Genomic DNA, 17748 nt, shown 5'->3' with positions numbered 1-17748 from the left:
GAAGACATGTCAAGAAGAAGTAAATGTTTTGTATTATATTACATAGTAACGGAAAAGTTTGGAACTGGAGCACATTGCCTTTTACCTTCAAATGTAGTGGTGTAGTGTTTCGGCGACCTTGTAGAGCTTTTCTGTGGTTTGGGCCTTGTTCCACTGCGACCGGTCTGCCCAGATAATATCCATGATTTTGGCCATGGTGAACTCGAGCTTTTCCACTGTGAAGCCCTCGGTGAGCTTGACGATGCGGTCCTCAAAGAAGTCATAGGCTTCGGGCGGAATGACCAACTCTTGGGTGGCGTCAGTGAGAGTCTCCTCTTCCGCCTCAGACTCACTCTCTGGAGGCTGCGTGACAGGCACAACTTTTTGCAGTTTTGGAGACTCGTCGACGACGTCTGTTGCTTCTTCTTCCACTGCCCCATCGAACCTCACCTCATTCTGAGGTGCATTCTCAGAAGCCCCCTTAGCGTCTTCCATTGTTCGCTCATCAATTTCCTCTGGTTTGTCTTCGACAGAGTTTTCAGTAGCCTCGTGTGTGTGTCCATTAGCACCTACCAATGTAGCTTGATCAGAGTCCCCAAGAAGCTGCATGGGTGCTGTGCCGTTGGGACGCTCTCCTTCCACCTGTGAAGTTGCGGCTTGCTGCTTTTCATATTCGGCCTTGAGTTTTTTATAGTCTTCAAGTAATTTCGCCTGCTTCTCGATTTCTCTGGCTCTTAGGTCCTTGCAAGCTTTTGCAAACTCCGGATTATTGAAATCATCAATGCCAAACTGGGCGTTGGTCATCATTTCATTTGCCTTGAGGATCCGCTCTCTATCCCCAGATTGGATAGCATCTTTCACAATCATCCGAATATCCTTGAGAAACTGTTTAGCTTCAGAGTAGAATCCATTCCAGATTCTCTCCTCAATAGTGTCCAAGTCCATGTTGAAGAAAAACTTACCTGTGCTGAGCTCTTTGATCATGTTGGGATGTTTTGGATCCTCCGAAATTGTGTAAGCCACTTCATATGTGATCATTGGATTATCAAGAATTGAGGGCTCAAATAAGTGGTGCAAGTAGCCTTCATCGATAATTGGCTTCCTGAAACGCTTGTAGCGGTTTTTGAAGAGATCCATAAGTCCTGCAAGTTTAATCTTGAGCAAGTTCTTGAGTCTCTTGTCTTCATATTCCTGCTGCTTGTCACGCTTCTTACCTAGCAGTGCAACACTGACAGTCTCCTGTGGTACTACGGGAAGCTCTTTGAGTTTCCTCTTTGGTCTATTGCTCAAATCATTCACAAACTCATATGGCTTCATTTTCAAAGCTTTTTCGGCAATCTGGAAGAAATTCTTTCTTGCCACGATGTCAGGATTCTCAAGGTACACGTTGTTGCTGTCACCCAGAATTCCAAGAGTGTGCTTGACTTCGGGATCAAGGTCGTCGAACAGTCTTTCGGCGATGCCGAGTAGAAGAATCTTTTCATTACTTTTCAAGTTCCGAAGAAGGCCGGCAAGTGTTGCTTTGGCTGAATGTGTCATGACGTCAAACCATGTGTCGATGTTTGGAATAAATACGATCGATGGTTGATGTCTTCTTGCCTCGATAAACGTCTGCACAATGCACAGCTCTGGTGTTCTAGTCACATCACCAAAAATCGTAGCTAGATCCAAATTCTGCACTTGAAAGCCTTCGAGAGCGTTCAAAATTGCTGCACCAAGATATTGTTGGCCGGCGCCAGCCTCGCCACAGATAAGTAAGTGAGGCTTGCAAATTCTCGAGCCCTCTAAGCTTCTAAGTAATTCGTGTTTTGAAAAACCGCCGTCGGCATCTTTGACAGTCGGGTCTAGGTACATTGCTTCTTCCAAATTAGTCAACTTCTTCTTGCCACCTAAGCTGATTGAATCTGGAAGCAAAGTGGTCAACTTCTCAACTATTTGCTCGAGAGAGCCTTGTAAAAGAGGCTGCAAACGCTCTGGAAGAGGCGAAGAACCCGTCGATGTTGACCTCGCACTTGATGGAACTATTCTCTCTATTGCTCTCATAAAATCTTTTGCAATCACCTTGACCTTCGTTGGGTCCACTTTAAGTTTGTCTGAGGAACGGTAGATTTGAGGATATTTTCTTTGAATAGAGTTCAATGCCGCTTCAGTGCAAAGAGCACGTAAATCTGCACCTCCATAACCCTTAGTAAGACCTGCAATCTTGTCAAGGAATACAGGCGACAAAGGAGGATCCCATTTTCTTGTGTGAATTGAGAGAATTTGCTTTCTAGCATCCAAGCCAGGAAGTGGGAAGTAAAATTCCCTGTCAAAACGGCCTGGTCTTCTTAAGGCGGGATCAACAGAGTCTGGCCTATTGGTTGCACCAATGACTATAACCTGTCCTCTGTTATCCATACCATCCATCAATGCAAGCAAAGTAGACACGATACTGGCGTGAATCTGTTCCTGCTTAGATGATCTGACTGGAGCCAAGCCATCAATCTCATCGAAGAAAATGATGGACGGTTGCTGATTTTTCGCCTCTTCAAATAACAATCTCAACTGACGCTCTGCCTCACCAACCCATTTACTCAAACAGTCGGCACCTTTGCGCATGAAAAATGTGATTTTTCGAGACGGGGTGGAGCAACTAGCAGCTAGTGCTCTAGCCATCAAAGTTTTACCAGTACCTGGAGGGCCGTGGAACAATACTCCTCGAGGTGGAGTAATTGAGAAATTCTGATAAAGCTCAGGATATAGAAGGGGAAGTGCAACCATTTCTTTAAGCTGGTCGATGTAGCCATCAAGGCCGCCGACCGCTGAGAAATCAATGTTCATATCAACACCCAATGGATCTGTGTCACTGAGAGTGCTTTTTTTCTTGCCCTTATCGCCAACTGACAGCGCCCCGACAATTTTTGTATTATTGAGCATACCTGAAGGGGCTGGCGCTGCGTTGTTAGCAGCCATTGGCACCTTGCCCATGGACCCACTCACCGAAGGTCTTGGTTGGGCTCCAGCAGCCGACGAAGGCACGAACTCCTCATCTGAAGAATCTGAATCGTTGTCTGCAATCAAGTTATTACGAGCGTCAGCTGGCATGCCCGGAATGGGAATTCCGCCAGGAGGAATATTTTGACCCAAAAGAGAAATGACGTCGCTACCACCAAAAGGACCAGCAGTGGGGAAAAGAAGTTTTCTGAAATCGCTCTTGTTGCCCACATTTCTCCGGATTCTCTTCAGCGGAGGTGTATATCTAGCTGCACTTAAAGCATCGAGGTCCTGCTCGTTGGTGATTGCGGGAGGAATAGTGTAATTGACCTTCTCACCACGCTCTCGGAGCTTATGCTTGACCGGGCTCTCTTCCTCGGGCGATGAGTCGTACAATTCCTGGATCTCCTGTTGGATGTCGCCGACATCGTCGTCATTGTCTTCTGCATCCTCCTCCTCGTCATCATCAGCAGCACGCCTCATGCGCTTCCTCAGTCGTCTTGCTTCTGCAGATCGTGATCTTGATTTTGGTTTCCTCCGCAGCCGACTCTTGCTTGTAGAGGAATAGCCATAGTAGTTGTCTTCTTCGCCATCTTCGTCAGACGCCACAAATTGCTTTTCTCGTAGCCTCTCCATGTAGTCGTCTTCTTCCTCAAAAGCATCGCTTTCGTTGTCGGAGCCTCCACTGACTTCATCTTCCTTGAAGTCAGAATCGTCGCTGCCTTTACTCTGCCTGAGCCGCCTCGACACTCTCCTCAGCGACCGCAGTCTTTTAGCGGGGATGATCTCGTCATCTTCATCGAAATCCTCATCTTTTAAATTGTCTTCCTCGGGGGAGTCAGGTTCCTCTGGCTCCTCTGGCTCCTCTGGCTCCTCTGCATCAGCCTCCGGCTCTGCATTGACCTCTCCGTCTTCTTCTTTCACACCGTCCTCTTCTTTTTGAACATCTTCTTCTTTGATTTCGTCAAACGCATCGTCTGATTCTTCCAAGTATGAAACTGGTCTTCTCAGCCGGCGGCCACCTTCTTCCATTTCGTCGTCGCTGCTGGGCAAGTGCCTAGAGCCTCTTTTAGATCTTGCCATTTTACTAGCTCTGGCTGGGTTGTACGATAATGTGACAGGAACAATTATGGTGGAAAGTAGTGCAAACGGGAAATGAAGCTGAATCTGGGGAAATGAACAACCCAGGTAGATTTACTTTCTGGACTGCTCTTTGCCTTGATCGCTTTAGGGTGTTTTTGAGAAGTTGCACTGTACAAAATGAAAGGAACCTCCCGCACTGTCGCTTAGGTCACGTGCGAAAGCCTCTCGGCGGGTCTCTTTGTGACCAGTCACCGACACCCCAAGACAAAACAGGGAAATATTGCAACTTTTTGAAATTTTAAAAACTTAAACATCATTTTCAGACGCCGCTGATTCAAACGGTACCAAAATTTACCCGGTTTGCTGTCTTGTCTGCAGTTTCCTTCCTCCCACTCGAACGTGTCCCCTTGCTCGCCTCACCTCGATTAAACTCGACCCACGTCAAAATAGACAGATTTATATGTACAGTTGACGTCTGTTGTTTAACGGCGGTGCTGTTGGTCCTGCAGAAAACCCAAGCACCGAAGGTTTTCGCCTCTAGTTTTTTTCCACCTCCTTGTCGCTTATCGACAAATACGAGACCCCTGCTTACGCTGATGCACATTGCCATTTGACTAAGAAAAAGGTGATATAGTAACGAAATGTTGAAGTGGGCCGTTGGTGAAGGGGATTCGAAGAGAATATAGTGTTTTCGCCGATATCAAAGAAGGTTTCTGATTTTTGGACACATGGGCAGCAGCATCCGGGTAACAAATCAAATAGGTCATTTTCTTTGGCAAATTTTGCTTTTGGTTGGCGGTGGTAGCTTGTCTACGTTGCTCAGAACAAGCTCGGGGGTGGGTGTTTTTGTGGTCGTGCGCGCACCGCCACATCCACGGTGCTTCAAATCCTCCGTCAACTGCAATCACCTCTATACAATCTATTTACAAGTTTTCAGTTCTGGGCTCGATTTTTTGCATCAACTTGTCCTTGTGCTGTCGGTTGGAACCCTTCCCGTAGTCTGCGTCCCCGCCCAACTTCGCATAGTCTAGTGCTCTCTTGTCCTTGCTAACAGCAAGACGGTGCAAAATTGCAGCAGACAAGTCTGGCATATATGGCTGGATGCAAAGCGTAGTCACTCTAATACCTTCAGTTGCAACGTACACCAAGTAATTTCTGATAGCTCTTTCCTTCTCTGCTTCCGCAAACTTGTTGTATGCCCATGGCTCAGTTGCCTGAAAAAACCCATTGATGAGCTCCACCACGTTCCACCACAATTTAAGTGCCTTCATGTGATCAAATTGCTGAAGTGGAGCATCCATTTCCTCTTTCAAGCTGTCAATTGCAACCACCAATTCGTTTCTTAACTCAATGGTTCTCTTCTTGTCTGTCGATGTGACGGTATCAGCCAACAAGAGGCTATCTATATCGTTGAAGACACCATTGTTTGCTTGTCTTAGACCCTCCGCTATCTCAAATTTTGGCGCACACACTCGAGATGTCAAGTTGGCGAACTTGTTAAGAAGCATACCTCTATGGTTGAATAGGGCATCCTCACTGAAGTTGCTGTCGGTATTGATATTCGACTGCTCCATCAAGAAAAACCGCAACGGATCTACGCCATAGTAGTCTGCCATAAGGTAGGGATCGACCACGTTGCCAATGCTCTTGCTCATCTTTTTGCCATCACAGAGCCAGTGTGAGTGAACGAAGATCATCTTGGGGAGGTCGATTTCGGCGGCCATGAGAAAAATTGGCCAATATATACAGTGGAACCTCATGATGTCCTTCCCAAGAACGTGGCATGCGGGCCAGATGTTGTTTGGCGCCTTGAGATCTCTGTGTGGGTATCCGGCAGCAGTCAAGTAGTTGAGGAGGGCATCAAACCATACATACACTTTCTGCGTTGGATCATTCGGCACTTCAATTCCCCATTGTAGACGCGAAGTGTGGCGTGACACAGATAAATCCTTGAGTGGCTCTGACTTAAGTTCTTCTAACACCTGCTTCATCTTGTGCTGCGGCTGAATCAACGTGGGATTCTCCTCAATGTACTGGATAAGTCTATCCTGGAAAGCAGATAACCGAAAAAAATAGTTTTCTTCTTCTTGGTACACAACCTCACTTCCTGTTTCTTTAGAAACTCTACGGGCTCCTCCACTACCATCACTCACTTCCTCTATCTGGGCCTCAGTGTAGAATGCTTCGTCGCTCACCGAGTACCACCCATCATGTATGCCTTTGTAGATAAGCCCTTTCTGCATCATGACATTCCAGAAATGCTTGACGGCCTCGACATGATCATCGTCTGTGGTTCTGATGAATCGCAGATAGTCTATCTTCATCTTACGGGCCATGTGCTTGAAATTCTGTGAGACACTGTCGACTAAAGCCTTGGGTTCGACATTTTGCTTTTCTGCTACTCCCTGAATCTTCAATCCGTGTTCGTCCGTCCCTGTGAGAAAGTACGATTTCTGGCCCTTCTTGAGCTTTTCCCACCTCACTCTTGTGTCTGCTAGAAGCATCGAATAAAGGTGCCCTAGATGAGGGCTGGCATTCACATAGAATATGGGAGTGGTACAATAGAATGGCTTAGAAGAGCTATGTCGGCTAAAATGACGTAGAATGCTCGATTTCATGGGAAGAGCTGTGATATGGGTATAGTGGAAATCAACACACATAGACAACGTATGCAGGTCGTATTCACCAAGAAGTAGAAGTCAACTCTTAATCGAAGATGTGCTCGATTTTTTGTTAAATAGCTCTATAAAAAGCGGCTACGTGGCCAGCATTTTGATGTCGCCGTGCTTAGAGTCGACGAAGATAGCCATCAAGGCAAAAACTGAGTAGAAAAGGCCGAGGGGGTAAGCGATCAAGGAACGCATGTTGTGCAATTTCAAAGCAGTAATGAAAAGACCAGAGGCACTAAAGGTGCACCAAGAAACGGCAAATGCACTCAACAAGTAGCCAATTGTCGAGTCCAATGATATGACGAGACCCAAAGCACATATGAACACCAATGGTAATAGACAGTAGCCAACAATCGACGCTGAGCGTGTCAAGTCAATTTGAACGTCTCTACTCATCAATTTGAAAAGGTAATGCAAACTGACAATGCCAAACACACCCACACCGTACACATAACCGAATTGTCGCTTGCCGGATAATAGTAGCAAAGTGCCAAACAACAACACAAACAAGATTGGCCCGGCCAAGTCGGAGTCAGCCATAATTTCCGGGTTCACGTCCCTCCTGATGGGATTCAACACCGCTAGCGTTTTGCCCTTGATATGCAGAAAGTTTATCCCCAACTCCTCCAACAATGGCGGTTCTCCCGGGTATCCCGAGGTACCGAAAGCAGCAATTATGCCTGGCGTGAGCTCACCACCCATATCGCCAGAGACGTCGAAATGAGCCCCAAACATCAGGTCCATCGAGCCCAAGTTGGGGCTGGCGACGTTCGGTTGCTGAAACGCGGCATTGGCATAGTTTGACTGGTAGAATTGCATATTATCTGGTTGATTATGCTGATAGTATGACATGGTGAGGAGAGATTGCTCTGAGTGTCGAGTATAATGTGCTTAGATTGGGGGGTATTTATTATAGACGTTGACCTGACTTAGTGTATCGAGCGAAATCTGAAGTGTTGTTGATGGGCTATATGCCGGTCGTGATTGTAGAGCACCGATGTAGGGTCTTCGATGTGTGGGATAAACTCTCTGAGTCCAAAAAAAAAAAAATTGAAAAAAAAAGAAAAAAAAAAAAAAAAAAATTGACGTCCATCCTTGAGTCCTCAACTTTTCAATAATAGTTCCTGAAACACGGCAGACCTTAGTGATACTCTGCCCCTGCTTTGTTCAGAAGTTGCTCGAACACTATTTCGCAGCCATTACCTATCCAAGAAGTGCTCCAAGCTCGAGAATGCTAAGTCTCGAAGTTGCTAATTACAAAGGTTTGTTTATTGAAAGGATACATTTTTACGCAACATTCTTGACCATGCTTAGTGTGCTCAGCCTAATGTCCCAGGTTCGTACACAATTTTTCGGGACTGGTAGATTTTACGACAGGCCCGGAGTCACCTAACATACAAGCTTAAAATTTCATCTACCCACAAGACCTAATGTAAAAAAAAGTATCTGTCTAAGAAGAAATGTCAAGCAAAACTATCTCACCTGAAGGTTCATTTAAAATCGACAACGGAAAAGAAACTTGTTGAATGGCTCGTTGATGTTACCCTCTCTAATGGAGATTGGCCTCCTTTCACTAATAGTACTAAGAATGTGCTTCTTATCACTGAACGGCGGACTGAAGCCTGCTGGAGCATTTGAGATCATATCTTTGTTCGTAGCTCCCCATTCGTAACCCTCTATCTTCAATCTGAATGCAAAAATCAAGCTCCCAAAGTACCTCTTCGAGCATTATTAGAACGCTAACTGTAAGCTTAAGTGACTGACCCTACGCATTAAACCTTCGGTTGCTTTCTTGGGAGAGCCCCACACCTTTAAGCTGAACGACACGCTGAATCTCATATCATTACCTTTTATACTTTCTGAAAAGTATTCATTCTACGATTGGTACCCGTACTCTCCGTGAAATCAACTCCAGCAAGGCTATTATAGATGATAGAGTCGAAAAAAGTGGATCTCAAGTTTGATTTGAAAAATGACGACATAGTTGCAGAGATCCCCGAGAATCGTCAAAGTGCCAATTGGTCTCCATTTTGCAGCACCAAAACCACATCGGTCGCTGGAAATTAGAGTCTTTAATGAAAGCACTTCTGACAAAAAGAAATAAATATATATAAAAATATATGAAGAAAGAGAAAAAAGCAGAAAAATCAAAGCTCAAACTCATAGTGAAGGTGAGTCACCAGAATCTCCTGCAAATTTAAAGTTTGACTTCTACGGTGGAGAATACTTTATCTCAGAGAAGCGTCCACCAGCAAGAGACACACAAAGCCACAAAGCCACAAAACCCACGATGTATTATAGTTACATTCCAAAAAGTACTGACCACCTTTTGGAAGTAAAGTGATCTTTGAATCTTCGAATTCCCCCTGGACTCCCTGTTTGTCAGGGTCAATGCCTCCAGGCGCCCGCTTGGACCACGTTTTTTTCGGCCACTCCACCGAGCACCCTCCGAGACCTGAGCACTCAACCGAACCCTTGCTTTTGTCAGAAAGCCAAAAGCAAAAGTAATGAGTGAACCCCCAACTCACTGAATATCAAATCCCTCTTTTTTTTTTTTTTTCGTTTTTCAAATCTTATTCCCACTTCGTCTTCTCCCTTACTCCACGCTGAAGCCAACCGTTTCTGCGAGGGCCGCGAGGGTCCCCGTGGCGCGAACGGAGTGTGCCACTGAGACTTTTTGCAACCAAAACAGCTCCAGGGCCACGAGGAGTGACACACATGGCCACCACGTGGCGAGAAGAAAAGCTACGAAAAACAACGAGCTTGGAATAAAAGTGTGGGAAATTCCTCTCTATTTATACTTTTTTCCCTGGCTCAGGAGGACCCTTGCCACCCACGTGACGCTTTGCCGAACCAGCCCGCTTTTGCTTTCTCCTTTGAGCCCGTCTATCCTTCTCTGCTCGCCCTCCCCCACAGCGAGCACAAAGTGTAGGAATGGCATCGGGAAAGCGCCATGCCTATATATCACTCGTAGACACACCAACAACAACAGAAAGTAAAAGAAAAAAAAGCTTGTATCGTCCTTCATGAAATTCGGCAAGACCTTCTTGTCCCACCAGATTCCAGAATGGTCGGTCCATTACATGAATTATAAGCACTTGAAGAAAGTGATCAAAACCATCGACAAATTCATCAACTACCACACCTACTCGCCCTTGGAGCTCCCGGAGCTTATTCTGACAGTCCTTTCCCAATTTTTTTACGAGCTTGATAGAGATATCGAAAGAGTGTCTGAATTTTACAACGCCAAGTATAATGAGTACTCCAGAAGAACCGCCCGGATTGTCCATGTGTTGGGCTACACCAATGGGAAAATCACCCACCAGGTCGACACCACAGATGAGCTTGATGAGATCGTGTCGATCTCGTTGGAGCTTCGTGCAATTTACAGGAACTTGAAGTGGTTCGGCGAGTTGAATCACAAGGGTTTCATCAAGATCTTAAAGAAGCTCGATAAGAAGTTGCTCTACTTGACAAACTTGGCCAACGACCAATTGCGTGTAGATGCGCTGGGCTCCGATGAAGACAATCAGGAGAACGTGCCCCAGGTGAATTTGCCTAATAACAACAAAGAAATCTACTTGACCACCAGAGTTGACGCTTTGCCCTTTGCCAACGGCGTCGAACTTCAGGCCGGCTTGGATACGATCAATGAGATCTTGAACCAATTGGGCGACCAGCAAATTGAGTTGGAGAATACCTTAGAGGCCGAGAAGGAGGTATCGAAAACAACGCAGAACTTGAACGTGTTGAAGATTGGTGGTAACAGGCGCTATTCATTCGATAAGGAGTTTATGGAGAACTTCTATGAGCTCATCTACCAGAACGAAGCAGACAAGCTTATTGCTGAGCTCGACGCTTTGGACTGGGGCCAAAAGTCTGTCAAGTTGTTTCTCTCGTTGCTCAACAAGGCCACTCTCGCTAACTCGGTAACGTGTACTGATCGCCTTTTCGATTATTTAGTCGATTTCACCAAAACGCACGCTGCAGAGGTGGGTGATAGTAATGCTTTGTTTGACTCAATAGATATTTCCGGCAGAAACTTCTTCCATCAACATGTTGTTTCTTTGGGCAAGAAGCAGCTAATCAAGGAGCAGAAGCAGACTAATCCTGGAGAATCGAGCGACATCAAGCGTTTGTACGGAAACGAGAGTGGACCTGACGGATCTCAGCTTTCCCCTGTTCGTATCGATGGTTTGGCTCACATCTTGCAGAAGGTAGAGAAATACCCTGAGTATCAAAGTCTCCTTATAGCCAAGGATACCTATTTACGAACACCTGTCCACTATGCTGCTCAATACGGTACCAAAGACGTCACTTCTTTGCTTTTGGAGTACATGAAAAAATGGAACTTGATTGATCCTGCTATTCCTATTGACCTGGTGGAAGCATGGGGTGACCAAGAAGGTTTGACTCCTTTGCACCTCTCTATCATTGGAAAGCATCCCAAGACGACAGCAAACCTTCTTGCTGTGAATAGTCTGCCTTTGTCGTGTCCAAACTTGTTGCTCTTGGCAACTAGGCTTGATTGTGAGGACATTCTTCGCAATCTTCTTGAATGTAATCTTGTTGACATCAACTACACTGATGCTGAGAACAATGAGGAGACTGCTCTTTATGTTGCTTCCAAGCTCAACCAATTGAACACTGTCAAGTACTTATTGCAAAAAGGTGCTGATACAGAATTGGGTGAGTGTGTTTTTGGATGGACACCTATTTTCATTGCTGCCGCAGAAGGTTTTGAAGATGTCGTCAAGACCTTGATTGATTATGCAGCCAGATACGATTTGGTGGACGATTCTGGTTGGTTGCCTATGGAGCACGCTTCCTTGCGTGGTCATTTAGCTGTTGCAGACTTGTTGAAGCCCTCCGACGACAACTTGCTTTTGTACAACATCGACGACCCTTCAAAGAATACCCCAAGAACTCACAACCCGTCTTCAAGAAATGGATCAAACACTACGTCGCCCTTCTTGCATCCAACTAGCGAGGAAATGCTCATGTCAACTTCTTCTATTGAAAAGCTTCCAGAGCTGAACAGAAACGCTGTGAACGAGGTTTACCGTCAGTTCAAGCAGATCGACAGCAGCTCAACCAGCAACATCAACAATGGGGGTCTGAATGGTCATGGCAGAGACCGCTCGCGTGCCAGAAGTCATTCCAGATCAAGATCTCCTGCTAGCCGTCGTAAGATGAAACCCATCAAGTCCTTTGGTCATAGATACTTGGCTAAGGGTGAGCTGTTGATCTTGATCACTTTAGGTACAACAGATTTGCGTGACCAGCTGAAACCTATTGATCTCAACAAGATCTCCATGTCTCAGAGTTTCTTTACTGAACTTGATACTGCTCTTTCGTTGGTTGTCACTTGTCGTCATAAAGTTACAAAAGATGTGATCGAAGCTCCCGTTGTGGTTGATTTGCCATTGGAAGATCAGCATGGCAGTGCCACCGATCCAATCACATTTAAGCTCGATGCTGGCTTCTGCGCTGACGATATGGTGGTAAACTTTGACATCGTGCCAACGTATCAGTATCCTACGAGTAACCTTCAGAACACACACAAGGGTGCCATGAAGGGCAAGATTTTGGGCAGAGGTGTCGCTTTGTTGAATAGTGCTTACACGAAGGTGGGCGAAAAATTGCGTTCGCTTCACAACACTATCACCGTTCCAATTTTGGAATTGGACTCACTTGAGATGTTGGGCACTCTCAAATGTGAGTACATGTGCGCCAAGTCGTTCGACCACCATCAGATTTCCATCACTCGCTCTGACACTTATTGGAAGCAGTTGGTTTCCACAAGAGTTATAGGCCACAGAGGTTTGGGCAAAAACATGAACAAAAGAGACTCTTTACAGTTGGGTGAAAACACGGTCGAGTCTTTCATCGCCGCTGCTTCTTTGGGTGCTTCGTACGTAGAGTTTGATGTCCAACTCACCAAAGATCATGTTCCTGTTATTTACCACGACTTTTTGGTTGCGGAGTCTGGTGTCGATATTCCAATGCATGCATTGACGGAAGAGCAGTTCTTGGGTCTCAGTGAGCATGAGGCATCCACAAAGAAGAATGCCAAATTTTTGAGTTACGACAAGGTCAACAACAACTTGAACATCACAAAAAACTTCGCCCTTGATGACGAGCTTTTAGGAAAATACAACAGACCTAGATCGATGTCGTCGTACCCATCGGCGCCCAACTTCGCATCCAGAGCAGAGGAGGATGAGTTGGACAGAGAATTTCAGAGCCAGATATCCAACCGAATGAAGCTTACGAAAACTTGGAAGGAGAAGGGCTTCAAGGGTAACGCAAGAGGTTTGTCTGTTGCGTCGAACTTTGTCACCTTGAAAAGGCTATTCCAGAAATTACCCAAGAATGTTGGCTTCAACATCGAACTCAAGTACCCTATGTTGGATGAGGCTCAGCATGAGAGTATGGGAGAGGTTGCCTACGATATGAACTTCTATGTCGATACCATCTTGAAGACAGTTTACGAGGAGAACAATAGTGGAAGAGACATTTTGTTCTCGTCGTTCCATCCTGATATATGTCTCTTGCTCTCTTTGAAGCAGCCAACGATGCCGATTTTATACTTGACTGAAGCAGGCACTGAGCCTATGGCCGACATCAGAGCATCTTCGTTGCAAAACGCCATCAGATTTGCCAAAAAGTGGAATCTATTGGGTATTGTCAGCAATGCCAAAACGTTGGTCAAGACGCCTAGACTTGCCCAGGTTGTCAAGAGCTCCGGTTTGGTTTGCGTGACTTACGGCGTGGAAAACAACGATCCAGAGGCATGCAAGATCCAGATGAAGGCTGGTGTCGATGCTGTGATCGCTGACTCTGTGTTGGCGGTGAGAGAGGGACTTAGAAAGGAAGAAGAGGCAGTGTACTAGAATAAAGGTTGATTGTATCAACAGAGTAAACACTATCCTCTTCAACTGTTCATTGCTTCCTCATAGGGGTCTACGGCTCATTCCTCATTGTTATTTGGCCACATAGTGAGACGACTCATAAAGAGTTTTGCAACCATTTCTCACCATCATCACCATTTGATTAACCTTCACCTACAATCTCATACACCACCCCGAATCTTCCCCATCTATTTTCTAGAGTTTTATTTAGACGAATTTACATCATTCAGAAAAATTGTCTTCTCTTACCACTATTCCCGTCTCCTATTCCCATCTCCATAGCCTCTTCGTACAACTACCCTTTCCTGTACTAAGGGCACCCCAGACAGTAAGTAACCTCAACACCTACCTTCTTCCGCCAGTCTTCCGAACCTCATCTCCTACATCCTTATATACCATTTTCCATGTCTCTGCCAGAGCAATTCTCCAAACCCGATCACCCTCCAGACCCGAAAGTGCCTCCGACCTCGGCTTCGCAACACGGTATCAGCGCCTTCCATATAAACCAAGCAAGAGAACAAGTAAAGCTTCACACACTGGGCCGTTTACCGCCTACCGCTAGCGCCAGTGCTGTAGCCAGAGGTCCAGAACATACTGCAAACACAGTTATTCAGAATACCCAGGACCTTCATGCCAGAGTGCCCTTGAGGAACCCCTCTCTAGGTACTACAGCTGCTCCAAACTACAGTGATCCCCATCACAATCATTACACAAAGGCACAAGTTTCGGTGCCAGCGAAAAGTCACAATGGGAAATGTGAGAACCCACAGTGTGGCCATTGTGGCACTGTGATCATTCCTCTGCCGAAGGCGTCGTTTCCGTTTGAGCAGAACCCCTCGATTACAGTAAACGATTGGAGCATATACACGATGAAGGGTCCAATTCTCCTGCTGGACGAATTGGACCACTTGAATGACACGAGGTTCGAGTTTCCTTTGCCAGAGATGATATTTGGCAATAACCACGTGCGATTGGTCAACGACAAGACGGGCGCAGCTATTGAATTCAACACCTTGGATGCGTTGGACTCACTAAACGAAGAGGCCGATTTTAAGGTCAGTTACTATGAAGAGTGGCTCAGCACGCGGCCCAAGGCTAAAGCTGATGCCGTGAACAAAGAGGCTTTATCAGGATCCGGTCCCGCATCTGGGTCTGGCTCGGTATCGGGGTCAGAGCTTGAATCTGTGAAACCTTACGATTGGACCTACTCTACAAACTACAAGGGCACACTAACGAAGGCTCAATTTAAACCTACAGAAAAGGCTATTCCGGTGCAGAAGCTTCTTCGACCCGACCCCATCTTGTTCTTTGATGAGTCCATCTTGTTCGAGGACGAGCTAGGCGACAATGGCATTTCGATGCTCTCCACCAAAGTTAGAGTGATGCACCTGTGCTTGCTTCTCTTGTGTCGGTTCTTCTTGCGTGTGGATGATGTGGCCTTCAGAATCAGAGACACGAGGGTTTTCATTGACTTTGAGTCGAACGAAGTGTTGAGAGAGTACAAGACCCAGGAGGCTCTGTACGATGATATGTGCCAGAAACTACCCAGAACAGCTGATCCAAAGAGACATTTGCGGGACGCTGGTTGGGTCTCCCAAAACATGCCTCTAGTGAATCGTGAAATAGAAGAGCTCGTAGGTGAGCTGAGTAAAGAAGCCAGTCTACAGTCCTGAAGGGCACAAAATTATGCCATATTACCTTAGTGATAAGCATTGGCTCATCATTCAGACTATGAAAACAGTTATAGTCTCATTTTCAAGATCGTGTGTCCGGACATTTATCTCGTGAAGTTGAAGTAGTCTTCATGGCCTCCTTCGCAGTATCGGTGTGGCTCCTTTGAAAAGGAGACCACCATACGACGAGCTCGGTACTACAATTCGAAACAAATTTAATGTCTTAGAGATTCCCCACTAGTCATTTCAACCAATCAAAGCATGTATAAGCTACTCAATTTCATTTGTAGTGCTGTTTGTCCTTACATCCTTGTAGGTCGTGCACGCGACAGTATCAAAAAAACTTGTAGGTGTTGCAGCATTTTTCACTCCATAGGCAGAACACACCTTGAATATATAAACCTAGTCATGTTCCGCCGGCTAGGATTTACGATACGCCGAGCTACTCGTGGAATCCACACTGTTCCCATTTTAAAAAATCAGAGCCACTATGCGAAAAACGGCATTGAAGGTTTGTACTCGCCGGAAGGCTTCAAAACCGCTTGGCTCGATTACCAGAAGTTTTTGACGACAAACCTCACGTTACAAACTGTGGGCACAGCCAACGAAACGAGAACAGCGTACTTCATCTTGTTGAACACAGCAAAGCAGACCACAGAGCAGCACACTTTCCATTACGCTTCTCAGGCCCATAACAACCATTTCTTCTTCCAGCAGCTAGGTGACAAGGAAGCAGTGAAGCACACCAGGCCGTCCAGATTTATCATGGACCGTTTGGCGGACCAGGATATTCCTACTTTGGAGGAGTTCAAAAATAGCATGCTCAGGGAAGCGGAAAAGCTCAACGGCCAAGGTTGGGTTTTTTTGGTGGAGTTGCCTGATAAGTCGATGAAGATTATACGGTGCAACAACGACGGCACGCCATACTTTTATGGTAAGAACCAACTGTTGGACATGAACGGTGCTGTTTCGGAAGAGAGCTTTGATGCGTTGAATGCGCTCAAGGAAAAAGGCAGAAACAAGGAGCTTGATTTGACTTTGCCCCTTTTAGCGTTGAACGTGTGGGATGTGTCCTACTTGACAGATTATGGCATCACAGGCAAAACTGAATACTTGTCGAAGGTATGGGATTGCATCAATTGGGAAGTTATCAACAAGCGTTTGTTTGAGATTTGAAGAAACCAAATAGACTCTCATCTTGTAAATATACTACACGCTCGCAAGCGGTTCAAAATCAATTTGTAGAAGGTCATCAACTCTCAAGGATTTTGCTTTTCTGTAATGAAGGGTGGGTATATATCCTTCAATTGCTTCAGCGATGTTTTGGCAGTCTCCAAGAATGGTGCGTAGCAGCTTGTCTGAGTGCCAGTTAGAAGCCTGGCACAAGATCAAGTTCGGAAGAAAGTCGCAGAGAACAGCTAGAGAAGTAAGTCTTTTAGAGAGCAGTAGCACCTCCGCACGAAGCTTCTTCGTTTCCAAAGGCGCCTTCTCCGCAGCACTAGATCTCGCCTCCACCTGGTTGTTGTATGTGTTCTGGAGCACCTGTAATTCTGCGTTTAGCTTCTCTAACCTTTGAAGCTTAGGTAGCAACACTGAATGGATGTAGCTTTGCACTTCAGCGGCCACTGAAGCTGTCTCTGCTGTCACATTGTTCTTCTCTCTGTATGCCTTGATGAGATATTTCACATTGGCTGGGTGGTCGTTATAGTGCGAGTAGAGCCTCTTGAGGTTGTTTAAGATTGAGATCTCCAGGTCAGCCAAATTGTTGTTTCCATGGTGGATTGCACGAACTATAGGCAAAGCAGACGGAAGGTAGTCTCCCATGAGCACTCCCGTTTTGAATGCTTTCGTGTGGTTCTCCAAGAAGGCGTCGAGATCAGTACCAGGAGGCAACAGCTTCAACGGCTCCAGCTGTATCATTTCCTCGTACAAGGAATCAATTTCGTCAGCGGACAAAGCCCTCAATTGTTTGAACTTATCTTTGTAGACAATCTCGTCTAGATTGGCCAAGAGTCTCTTGTTGAGATTATAGTACTGATCATGGGGGCCCTGAGGTTTCTGGAGTTCGTCTGCCAGTTTGTGCCATAGTTTTGGGATTCCGTGCTCATGGTCGAGGATTCCTGTTTTGAGGAGCTCGTCACACGCTTCGCTGAATGACATTGTGGAATGTGGTTGAAGGTGTTCAAGTAGTAGTGTTTGTTGATGCGAACCGCGATGTAGTATGATTAGCGTTGATAATCTGGGGATTCACAGTTGACAATGCAATTTTGGGATTGAGATAGGGGATGAGGTACCTAATGAATCATGGAAGGTGAAGTTGTACACTTTGAGCGATTCTGACGAAAGTCTTAATTGGTGACCGGTGGGTTGGCCCCGATACTACCTCTGTGCCATGTAAGGTCGATGTAGACAGGTAGAAATCGGAGCTTTAGATTCTCCAAAAGCTAATTGCATGGT

At 45.9% G+C, this 17748-nt stretch overlaps 7 protein-coding genes across 7 annotated transcripts; 3 read left to right on the top strand and 4 right to left on the bottom strand. All coding sequences in view use genetic code 12, as the record gives it.

Moving 5' to 3' along the window:
* Positions 1–87: 87 nt before the first annotated feature.
* CJI96_0005423 (uncharacterized protein) lies at positions 88–4035 on the bottom strand (the record flags this gene model as incomplete). Its single annotated transcript, XM_029036419.2, has 1 exon — positions 88–4035. The coding sequence occupies one exon, from the start codon at positions 4033–4035 to the stop codon at positions 88–90; it is 3948 nt and encodes a 1315-aa protein (XP_028889310.2).
* A 923-nt stretch (positions 4036–4958) lies between these two features.
* On the bottom strand, positions 4959–6539 carry MSM1 (methionine--tRNA ligase MSM1; the record flags this gene model as incomplete). Its single annotated transcript, XM_029036418.2, has 1 exon — positions 4959–6539. The coding sequence occupies one exon, from the start codon at positions 6537–6539 to the stop codon at positions 4959–4961; it is 1581 nt and encodes a 526-aa protein (XP_028889309.2).
* Positions 6540–6791: 252 nt separating this feature from the next.
* TIP1 (transporter YIP1) lies at positions 6792–7556 on the bottom strand (the record flags this gene model as incomplete). The annotated part of the gene is made up of 1 exon (XM_029036417.1): positions 6792–7556. One exon carries the CDS (start codon positions 7554–7556, stop codon positions 6792–6794), a length of 765 nt encoding a protein of 254 aa, XP_028889308.1.
* Positions 7557–9730: 2174 nt separating this feature from the next.
* On the top strand, positions 9731–13600 carry GDE1 (glycerophosphocholine phosphodiesterase; the record flags this gene model as incomplete). The annotated part of the gene is made up of 1 exon (XM_029036416.2): positions 9731–13600. The coding sequence occupies one exon, from the start codon at positions 9731–9733 to the stop codon at positions 13598–13600; it is 3870 nt and encodes a 1289-aa protein (XP_028889307.1).
* A 422-nt stretch (positions 13601–14022) lies between these two features.
* Positions 14023–15291, top strand: TIP41 (Tip41p; the record flags this gene model as incomplete). The annotated part of the gene is made up of 1 exon (XM_029036415.2): positions 14023–15291. The coding sequence occupies one exon, from the start codon at positions 14023–14025 to the stop codon at positions 15289–15291; it is 1269 nt and encodes a 422-aa protein (XP_028889306.2).
* A 408-nt stretch (positions 15292–15699) lies between these two features.
* Positions 15700–16467, top strand: CJI96_0005418 (mitochondrial 37S ribosomal protein mS42; the record flags this gene model as incomplete). Its single annotated transcript, XM_029036414.2, has 1 exon — positions 15700–16467. The coding sequence occupies one exon, from the start codon at positions 15700–15702 to the stop codon at positions 16465–16467; it is 768 nt and encodes a 255-aa protein (XP_028889305.1).
* A 33-nt stretch (positions 16468–16500) lies between these two features.
* On the bottom strand, positions 16501–17451 carry CJI96_0005417 (uncharacterized protein; the record flags this gene model as incomplete). Its single annotated transcript, XM_029036413.2, has 1 exon — positions 16501–17451. One exon carries the CDS (start codon positions 17449–17451, stop codon positions 16501–16503), a length of 951 nt encoding a protein of 316 aa, XP_028889304.2.
* Between the last annotated feature and the right edge of the window lie 297 nt (positions 17452–17748).

Source organism: Candidozyma auris, chromosome 7 (genome assembly GCF_003013715.1).
Source record: "Candidozyma auris chromosome 7, complete sequence".
Lineage (NCBI taxonomy): Eukaryota > Fungi > Ascomycota > Pichiomycetes > Serinales > Metschnikowiaceae > Candidozyma > Candidozyma auris.
This window is presented reverse-complemented; position numbering and strand designations above follow the sequence as displayed.